The sequence below is a fragment of the Phodopus roborovskii genome, unplaced genomic scaffold (assembly GCF_943737965.1).
Source record: "Phodopus roborovskii unplaced genomic scaffold, PHOROB, whole genome shotgun sequence".
Taxonomy (NCBI): Eukaryota; Metazoa; Chordata; class Mammalia; order Rodentia; family Cricetidae; genus Phodopus; species Phodopus roborovskii.
The window spans coordinates 19,498,709-19,508,986 of NW_026125052.1; the positions used below are offsets into that span (position 1 = coordinate 19,498,709).

General features: G+C 49.5%; 1 protein-coding gene across 1 annotated transcript; it reads left to right on the top strand.

The window, feature by feature from the left end:
- Positions 1-416: 416 nt before the first annotated feature.
- Positions 417-8,515, top strand: Myl4 (myosin light chain 4). The gene is made up of 7 exons (XM_051183466.1): positions 417-582; positions 3,573-3,600; positions 5,638-5,787; positions 6,059-6,232; positions 6,674-6,751; positions 7,499-7,543; positions 8,395-8,515. Exons 1-6 carry the CDS (start codon positions 460-462, stop codon positions 7,525-7,527), a joined length of 582 nt encoding a protein of 193 aa, XP_051039423.1. The 5' UTR covers positions 417-459; the 3' UTR covers positions 7,528-7,543; positions 8,395-8,515.
- The last annotated feature ends 1,763 nt before the right edge of the window (positions 8,516-10,278 follow it).

Consider the following 10,278-nt stretch of genomic DNA (forward strand, 5'->3'; position numbering starts at 1 on the left):
GCTCTGGAGGGGCTAAAAAAAGCCTCAGCCGCCCCTGGGCTATGTGTGAGGGTTATCAAGGGCTCAAGTCAGCTCATCTCTCTCTGGTCACTCTGGTCTTAGGGGAGGGTCTGTTTTCCTGCCCCAATCTGGGTTTCCACCAATGGGCAGGGAAGGGTCAATCTACTCCAGAGGTGCAAGCTGTGAGGAGTGAGGTGTGTGTGGGTGGGCGGGTGGGGGAGGGGACCGGTGGCCCCAAACTGGTGACAATACTGAGATGTCAGCTGTACCCTGCTGGTGTTTCTTCCTTTTATAGCCAGCAGCAGTTGCTCTTGCTCTCACCCAGGCCCTCTGTGGGGGCTCCTGCCCAGAATAAAAGCAGAAGGAGGCGCTGCAGTCTCCCATTTTCTCTCTGAGGGGCTACCTCTCTGCTTTTAGTTCCTTTAAAGGTCCCATCTCCACTGAAAACCCCAAGACAACATGCCTCCCAAGAAGCCTGAGCCTAAGAAGGAGGCTGCCAAGCCAGCCGCAGCTGCAGCCCCTGCCCCTGCCCCAGCTCCTGAGCCCCTCAAGGACTCTGCCTTTGACCCTAAAAGCGTGAAGGTGAGTAAAGCTCAGCCCACCAGGTAGGGGTGGGGATGACAGGGTCCTATTTTCTCTCAGGCCAGACAGAGATGAGGACCATGGGTGTCCATGCCCCAGGACATAGCACCATGAGCTAGTAGAACCAGACCAGACTCGGGTTAGAGGCTTTCTGTTTTAATAACAGGTTGCCGCTATGTGCAAAGCGGCTCAGCCAGGCCACCTCCCGATTAGCCCAGCAGAATCCATTTTGGTGGCAGGTGCAACCAAACAGGCAGCTTTTGTTGAACACAATGTGGGACAAGCACTGTGAAACAAAGATCGGCTTTTACGTCAAGTGGGATATGAGTGTACCTGTTACAATTTGTGATTTTATTCTCCGTGTGTGGGTGTTTCACCTACATGTATGTCCGTGTAACCCATGCTTGCAATGTCTATAGAGGCCAGAGGAGGGTGTTGGATCGCTCAGCCCTGGAGTTACAGATTGTGAGATGCCGTGTGGGTGTTGGGAATCAAACCTGGGACCTTAGTTAAAAAAACAACAACAACAACAACAACAAAAAAAAAAACCAGCTAAATTCTCTTCCCAGCCCTGAGAGGTGAAATATGTTTTTGGAAAACAGACACTTGATGGGAACTAGTGGCATAACTGGGACTGGGCGTGGGCAGCCGGAGAGGATGCTCTTGTGTGCGGGAGCATGGAGGCTTTGCTGGAAAGTACACACTGACTGGCCTCTCTTTCGTGGTCCCAGCCTGAGTGGCTCACTCCTGGCTGAGGCCTCTCTAACTTGGTGAGGGAGTTGGGCCTGCTTTCTTTAGCCTCGCACTTTGATGCCCTGTTTCATCTCACTCCCTTCACCTGGCTGGTAACACCCCCCTCTCTCTGGAGCTGCTGTGGACCCCTGCTGACTAACTCAGTCATTTTAGGCCTCCCAGCAATCTGGCCCAGCTGTTGAAGGAATGAATCAGGAAGGGTTGGGCCTGGGGAAGAGGGGGTCTGAAGCGTCTAGAGAGGACCCGTTTGGAGATTTGGCACTTGAGAGGTCAAGTAGCTCTGGGCATAAAGAGCTATTAATATCAGGTCTGGAGTGGTGGCCCCCTGGGGGAATCTCACAGTACAGGTTGGGGGTGGTGATGAGTACAAGACAAGGCTCTGTGACACACGGGCAGAGACCCTGAATCGGAGGCTCTTAACTGTGGGCCTCCCTAGTCTCAGGATCAAGCTCACAGAAGAAATTCCATACACTACTGTGCTAAGGGGGCAAGGCCCTGTTAGCCCTACCAGGGTTTAGCAGGACTGACTTGTCAAAGTGATGACATGGTTGTGTGTGCCTGGACTTGGTTGTGTGGCTCCTTGGGGGAAACTGAGAGTAGTGGAAACCCCGATAGTACCCAGGGGCGTTCTGCATCATCTTTCTTTCCTAAAAGCTGAGCATCTGTGTTCCCAGGAGCCCTCCTTGCCTTTATCTCTGATTTGTCGGATTAAACACCATGCCCGGTACCTAGACGACAGTTGCCCAGCGGCATCGCATGGGCACTCTCCCCTTTGATCTGTCACTTCCCTCCACTCGGTCACCTCTCCTGATTGCCCAGCCTTTAAACTGAAGAAGAAGTCAGTGTCACTCATGGGAGCCACCCCCTGTTCACATATCACCCAGTTCCCTTGCTTATGAGATTCCTTGACCACACTGAGAGCAGAGGTAAACCTGAGCCCATTGTGACATGACCACGTGGTCAGGCTGAGGGCTCCTGTCCTGGTTTCTCTTACATGTCTGCTCCTGGGGCAAAAACCACCGCAAAGCAAGGCAAGCGATATCTTTCCCAAGTGCAGCCAGCCCTTGCTTTTCCTCATTGAGGGGGCAGGGGGGCTCTTCCCTCATTTACCTACACCCTTGGTAAAACCACTCCCGCCTTGCCGTAGTTTCCTGGCTGTCAGTTCTGGGAGAAGAGGTGGGGTGGGCGTGGAATGGTGGCACATGAAATGCCTGCCCCAGGGGTGGCACCCAGCACCACTAGGGAAGGGAGGGTCAGGGTAGAGTGGAGTGGGGAAGGACGTCAAAGTGACATCCAAGACTTGAAATGATGACTCATGCTTGGTCATCTCGGCTTATTTCCCACCCAGGTGCTCTGTCCTCAGCAAACAATGTGTGTTGACGGGTGGCCACCCCAAACCCACTTCTCCATTCAGCACAATGTTTTTGAGTGCATACTATGTACCAAACACTTTAGTGATGATATCACCAGGAGGTGGGAGGAGACCTGGTTTTAATGAGACAGGCACAGATAAGCAGTGGCAACGAATCCAGGCACCTGTAATTTATTGGAGCGCCCAGGAGGAGGGCAGTGTGGGATGTTTGGAAGGGAAAGCTTCAGTCAGCGAGGTGGGGGGGGGGGAGTCCCAGAATGAGCAGTAGTGAGCACCCAAAGCTGGGGATTGTGAACCAGGGAGAACCTGGGGGTGACAGCCTTATCCATGGCTGTCTAGGATGAGAAAGAATTTACTGTGGACCCAAAAGAATTGGAGTAATGGGTCACTGTAGGTTCTACACTGTGTAAATAGATAACTTCTCTTCCTTTTCCTATTGATTTTTTTAAGATTGGTTTATTTTATGTGTATGAGTGTCTTTCCTGTATGTATGTATGTATGTATGTATGTGTGTGTGTATGTGCACCGTGTGCGTGTCTGTTGCCCATGGAATTCCGAAGAAAGCACTGGAATCCTTGGGATTGCAGATGGTTGTGAGCTCCAGCGTAGGTGCTAGGAACGGAACTTGGGTCCTCTTCAAGAGCAACAAAGTCTCTTACTTGTGGAACCCTTCCACCAGCTCCAGCCTTTCCCCTTTCTGGTTTTGAGAGAGTTTCAAAGGCTGCATTATGTCACGGATGTCCACCTTTGGGCCATTCATTGGGAGATTGGTTTACTCTCAGCCCAGTGTCCTTCCCTCTTCGTCAGTGGCCTGCTGGAGGTGACAAGACTTCCTGCCCTCACTCCTATGTTTCTTTCCCTACAGATAGACTTCAGTGCCGATCAGATTGAAGGTGAGTGTGAACAACTCCATGTATGTCCTCTTGCACTTTCCAGAGAAGGAGTAGGGGTCCTTGTGATAACAGTAATTATCATCATCCCAGCAGGCCTGCTAGGCACAGTCCTAGGAACTTTATATTGGATCAAGTTACTTTATTCTTCAAACAATCCTATGAGGTATAGTGGCTATCACTGCCCTATTTAACAGGTAATAAAAGTGAGGCTCAGAGAATTTGGGTATCTTGTTCATCCTCACATGGCCAGTAGTGGTGGATCCAGGATCCAAATATGGGTCCCTTATTTTAGACCTTTGCTTTCTGCTGTCCTTTCAGAGTGCTTGAGATAGAGTTGATGTTCAGCATCAAGTGATGCTGATGTCTTCACTTCCCCTCCATCCGTCCTGACCTGTCAGCACATCTGGAAATCCTACTGTCTGTTCTTGACACCGGAAACACTTTCATCAAGTGATGCTGATGTCTTTACATCACCTAACATGTCAAGATATCTGGGAGTCTTTCTCTGTTTCCCTCTGACAAAGCATTATCAGTTTACTCACACACAGAACACGAGACATGGCACATGTTTTGGAGCTGGTGACAGGAATCTGTTTCTGTCACACACGGTGGAGACTCACTGTTAGGCAACAGTTCTAGTTAAATACATGCATCTGTAGCTCTGTCAACCCCATGGCACCAGTGAGGACTGGAAACTTTCATTTCCCATGGGGAATCGTGGTGGAGACTTGCCAAGACAGCTGGTTGAGTTCTGCCCTGGGGGTTTAGCTCTTTGTAACCTCTCACCCCTGACTCTGAAGCCCCCATAGGAACTACCTCCCAGCTGTTGGCTTTTTCCACTGTTCCCCACCACATTTGCATATTCTTCTAGAACAGGGTTTCTTCCACCACGGGGCTCTTTACTGTAGTCTGCTGTCAGTTGTGGTTGTCCACTTCTTTGTCAACAGTATGAGGTGACTTAAGAGTCACTGCCAGTTCATATTATTCTAATTGAATCTAAATTGCTGGAGACTTAGCCAGAAATTGTGGCACATGTCTGTAATCCTGGCACTTGGGAGGCAGAGGCAGGAAGATCAGGGGTACCAGGTTATCATCTGCTACATGGCACATTCGGGGGCAGCCTGGACTACATGAGACCTTGTCTCAAACAAACAAACAAACAAAAAAAAAAAAAACCAAAAAACAAAACAAAACAAAAAACTCCCAAAACCCCAAAAGCATACAAGCTGATGAAGAAGGAAGGCTATTTACAAAAGGTCCCTTAATTAATACCTGCTCTGCAACCTTCAATGTGTCAGATCTTTCTTGCACTGAGCTAGTCCCAGAGGCAGGGGACATGAGAGCCACCTTGGTCTGTTCCCTACCTCTGTGATCCACACACTTGGCACCCTTTGTGATCCCACCAGCCACACATGCATGTGACATTGTGTCTTCACTTAAAGCTAAGAATCAGAGGACCCACTGAATGCCTGTTTACTAAAAACTACGGGTGGTTCAGTGCCATGCCTGGTGTGGTCTGACAGTGGCCTCAATGTCACCTTGTCTGGCTCGGGAGCTCTTGCAGTTGGGAACAAGCAGTACAGATAATAGCTGACTTTTGAATAGGTCTTATCACTTTGCAAACTGTCCCCACATCATGCCACCTCCTAGGACACTCACAGCATCAGGGATAATGAGCAGAGAGGGAGACCCAGCCTGACTTTTCCTATTCTCCTAGGTAGAGCCCAATCTGGAAAGCCTCACTGGCAGGAATAAGAGACTTGTCTCTACCAAGGAAGGATGTGGGGTGGGGAGACACAGGGGACTAGCCAATCCTCTAACTGGCTGGGAGAAGACAGCCAGAGATCAGTACTAGGATAAGTCATGAGGTCGCCAGGTGATGTTGCTTGTCAGGAGATGAGGATAGAACCAATTTCCAAGGAAAGCCTGCAGCAGTGGCTCAAGGGAACAGCTACAGCCTTTAACTGCCCCATTGAGTAAGCCACAGCCGCTGCCTACTCTTGGGGCAGGGGGCTGTAGCTGGGTGTCTCTCTACAGAGTTCAAAGAGGCCTTTTCACTGTTTGACCGGACTCCAACTGGAGAGATGAAGATCACCTATGGGCAGTGTGGGGACGTGCTGCGGGCCCTGGGCCAGAACCCCACCAATGCAGAGGTCCTGCGTGTTCTGGGAAAACCCAAGCCTGAAGGTTAGTGTGGATGTCTAAATAGTTCAGCTTCCATATACAGTGGTCTAATAACTGGACCCAGTGCAGAGTTACATGGACACTTGGGGTTTTTGTTTGTTTGTTTGTTTGTTTGTGTTTTTCCAATTCTGTTGGCTGATCTCTATAACTCTGCCTGTCACTGGCGGAGTGTCTCACCCTGAGCCGTGGAAAATGTGAGGGCTGGAACTCTTGGCCCTCTCCTCCCTGAGTATCTACTTAAGTGGTCTCTGTCTGCCCTCATGTCCTTTGGAAGAGATGGGTTCCAAGACACTGGACTTCGAGATGTTCCTGCCCATCCTACAGCACATCTCCCGCAACAAGGAGCAGGGCACCTACGAGGACTTCGTGGAGGGGCTGCGGGTCTTTGACAAAGAGAGCAACGGCACAGTCATGGGGGCTGAGCTTCGGCACGTCCTTGCTACTCTGGGTACGTCAGTCGGGCAGCAATGGAAACTGTATGAAAGAAACTGAAGGATAAGAGGGGCCAAGTGGCATATGGTGGGGTGTATCTAAGGGTCCCTGTATCTGGCAAATCCGAATCCAGGGCCTGTTTCCCTGGCCTCTATGAGAATCCCCCTCCCCATGTATCCCGGGAACTGGGTTTGCCCAGCAAGCACCAGGGGCTGGGAGAGGAGAGGAGGTGGCAGAGCAGGGGATACTCCTGAGGCCTGCCATGGACTCAGGGCTTCTTTCCTTACCTTCGCCACTGGTGCTGTGCCCCGTGGTGAGCCCACTTCCAGAGCCTTTGCCGAGGCTTGACACTAACCATTTCTCAGACCCAGAGTGGACTTTAAGCCTCAGGAGTACTTCCGTGTTTCCTTCCTCTTCTCTGTCCCTTGTCGTCACGACCCCGTTCCCACACCCACAGGAGAGAAGATGAGTGAGGCAGAGGTAGAACAGCTGTTGTCTGGGCAGGAGGATGCCAATGGCTGCATCAATTACGAAGGTAGGGCCTTCTCTACTTCCCAGGGTGCCCAGGGTAAGAGTGGGATGGGATGGGATGGGCCAGCCCAGAGGCTACAGGGTGTACATCACATCTCAGATGGGCTGTGGCAGATTCTCACTGGGTGCTGTTTTTTTTTTTTTTTTTTTTTTTTTTTCCCATCGTGGGACTGAATACCTGATATAATGGAAGGAACATTAAAATATATATTTATTATTATTGTATGTATAGATATGATATGAATGTTGGTTTGGGCACACATGTGTGTTCAGAGGTCAGAAGACAATTTTTTTAGGAAAAAATACTTCCTTCTACCATTGGCTCCTGGGGATTGGACTTAGGTCATCGGGCTTTTGTGACAAGCACTTGTACCCACTGCTGCATCTCAGTGGCCCAGGACCTTGGGTTTTGGAGACAGCTCTGTGATAAAGCATCCCTGTGACTCTGATCAAGTCACTTGCCATCTCTGAGCCTCAAATGGGGGTGGGCATGCTGACACCTTTTGAAAGTTGTGGGGCTCTGTAGTGACAATATAGTTCATGTCATCTGTCTAATGTCAGCACAGAGGGGACACATAGCAGAGTTTAGGTCTTTTCCCTCTTTTGCCTTCTCCACCAACCCTCCAGTAAGAGGATTACCACCTGCTGAAAGGGCATGGCAAGGTTGGAGGTTTGGGGGACAGGGAGCAGAGGAGAGGGGATGGAGCTCTGAGGGGCACTCTGTATGGCTGATTCTCGGTTTCTTTCTCAGCCTTTGTCAAGCACATCATGTCTGGGTAGAGTGGATTTCTCCAGGGTGAGTTCTGCCTCTTCCTTAAGGTCCTTTGTGCCTCCAAAGGGGCTCATGGATACATCACATGCCCTAGAATTCTTCTGTGCCATGTCTGTGAAGTCAAGATAGGAGGGCAGCCTGGGGTTACTGGCTTGGTGCTGGTTCTAGCCATCATGCTTCTCCTGCCCAACCTCTTGTCCCTCGTCTTTTGCCTTGTCTGAGTGTGTCTATTGCTGTGGTAAATACCATGACCAAATGCAACTTGGGGAGGAATGGGTTTATTCAGCTTACAACTCTCAGTTCACACTCCATCACTGAGGGAAGCTGGCAGGAACTCAATGTGCAGAATCCTGGAGGCAGGAACTGAAGTAGAGGCCATGGAGAAGTGCTGCTTACTGGCTTGCTCCGCATGGCTTGCTTGGCCTGCTTTCAGCGGTGTCCAGGGGGGTCCAGAGGTGACACGTCCCCTAGTGGCCTGGGACTTCCCATATTGATCATTAATCAAAAAACCAAACCAAATCAAACAACAGGAAACCCTACAGACTTGCCTACAGGCACTCTGATGGGGGTGTTTTCCCAATGAGGTTCCTCTTCTCTGATAACTCATGTTGGCAAAACAACAACAAATCTAACTAGGACATGCCCTGTTTTGAGCATCACTGTCACACCCCCGAGCCTCCCACTACATCTTTCAGGCCTGGGCCCAGCACAAGCTCTTGAGTGTGACAAAACCCCACCCAAGTTGGGATCCTTGGCTTATGCCTCTTTAGTTCAATCCCTTGGTGCAGTGCCTTCCCCATGATGTGGGCTTGTGATAAGGGTATAGGATGTGGGAAGGTGACATGCTCTCTTTATCTAGCATTTTTCCCCCCCAGGTGCTTGGACACCCATGGTAGCTGTCACAGAATCTTGGACTCACACTGGGTCACAGTTCTACAACCTCTCAGACATACGGCCTTCCCTGTAAATAAAGAGCCCAGTACCGAGTCTCAACAATCCCTGTTTGTTGTTGTTATTGTTGTTTTTGTTTTTTTAAAACCTGTTAATGGAGTTCATTGTGGGTGTGTATGATAATGTCACCCGAGGCCTCCTGTTCTTGAGAAATGAGTTGGCTCTGGGAGCAGCGAGATAAGGACAAAAGACCAAGGATCTAGAAATAGTGGCATCAGACACATGATCGAGAGGCTTTTGAAGGGCCTGCAGCTTGAGGACCTATGGGTCCCCCTCCCTCACAAAGCTCCTTCGCCACTCTGTCACCCTTAGGTAGAAGGTGGGAAAAGGGACACCCTGGACTGCCAGGATCCCTCACAGAGTCCTTGCTCCTCCTCCTCCTTTTCCTTCTTCTTTAAATCATATCAGGTATGGAAACACACACCTGTGATCCCAATGGAAGAGAGGTGGAGACAGGAGGGGTCAGATCATATTGAGCTACAGAGTGAGTTTGAGGTTAGCCTGGGCTACATGTAGCCATGGACTACAGCCTGCTTCCAAAAAAAAAAAAAAAAAAAAAAAAAAAAAAGTGTTAGCTCAATACTTGCTTAGTATGTATAATTACATTAGATCCTCAGCAATTTTAAAAAATGTGGCTGAACACCTAGAATATAGACTGTAGCATAATAACCATTTTTTTTAAAAAAAAATCAATTCAGTAGTTGTCTTAGAGTTTCTATTGTTGTGAAGAAACACTGTGACCATGGCAACTCTTATACAGGAAAACATTTAATGGGGTGGCTGACAATTCAGAGGTTCAGGCAATTATCATCATGGTGGGACCTAGTGGTGTGTAGGCAGACATGGTGCAACAGTCAACAGGAAGTGAACTGTCACACTGGGCATGGCTTGAGCACATAGGAGACCTTAAAGCCGGCCTCCTTAGTGATACACTTCCTCCAACAAAGCCACATCTCCTAATAGTGCCACTCCATATAGGCTTATGGGGGTCAATTACATTCAAACTACCTCAGTAGTGTTAAGAATATTCCCACTATGGGGCTGGAGAGATGACTCAGGGGTCAAAAGTGCTTGCTGCTCACCCAGGGGACCCCAAATTTCTTCCCAACAGCCATATCCAGTTGTTTACAACTACTTGTAAAATCCAGGGGATCTAATCCATTTTCTGGCCTCTGAGGACACATATACAAACACACACACACACACACACACAGAGGGGGGTAGATCTTTGTGAGTTTGGGGCTATATAGTGAATTCCAGGACAACCAGGGCTACACGAAACAAAATGTCTCCCCCAAAACCACCCCCCAAAACCACTCTCTCAAAAAAGGGAAAAAGAAAGCAAATCCAAACAGTAGCAAGCAATAACCAGACAACAAATGGAAGTGCACTCATTCTTTGCTTTCCCAGCGAGGTTCAGGGCTGGTGGTGGTATTACTCTGCTCAAAGCCGCAGGCACTCAGCCTGTTTTATACCATCTCCTCATGTGTGAGCTGTCCTGCTGACCTAAGATGGCTGTTGCTTCTCAGCGATCTTGTTCACTGAGGAGTGTTCAGGAGCATTTCCTACCCAGCTAAGGTCTTCAGGAACTGGCATGACCCATAAATCTCCTTTGTGGTGCTGAGGGCTTAGTCATGTGAAGACAGAAGAAATCCCTGTCCTTTTAACTCAGTGGGGGAGACTTATGGAAGCTTTGGCTCAGGGCCTATCCTATGGATTGATGGGAGGTGATGGGTCACACAGGGCAGCTGCTGTGAGGAAGGAAGAATGGCTGAGTGTACCCATAGGCTCTCTGCCACCCAGGGTCT

Bases quoted from the DNA above. Each gene is read 5' to 3' on its own strand.
- Myl4 (XM_051183466.1), top strand. From the start codon at position 460: ATGCCTCCCAAGAAGCCTGAGCCTAAGAAGGAGGCTGCCAAGCCAGCC. The intron at 3,601-5,637 runs GTGAGTGTGAAC...GTCTCTCTACAG, and splicing joins CAGTGCCGATCAGATTGAAG to AGTTCAAAGAGGCCTTTTCA. The intron at 6,233-6,673 runs GTACGTCAGTCG...CCACACCCACAG, and splicing joins GCACGTCCTTGCTACTCTGG to GAGAGAAGATGAGTGAGGCA.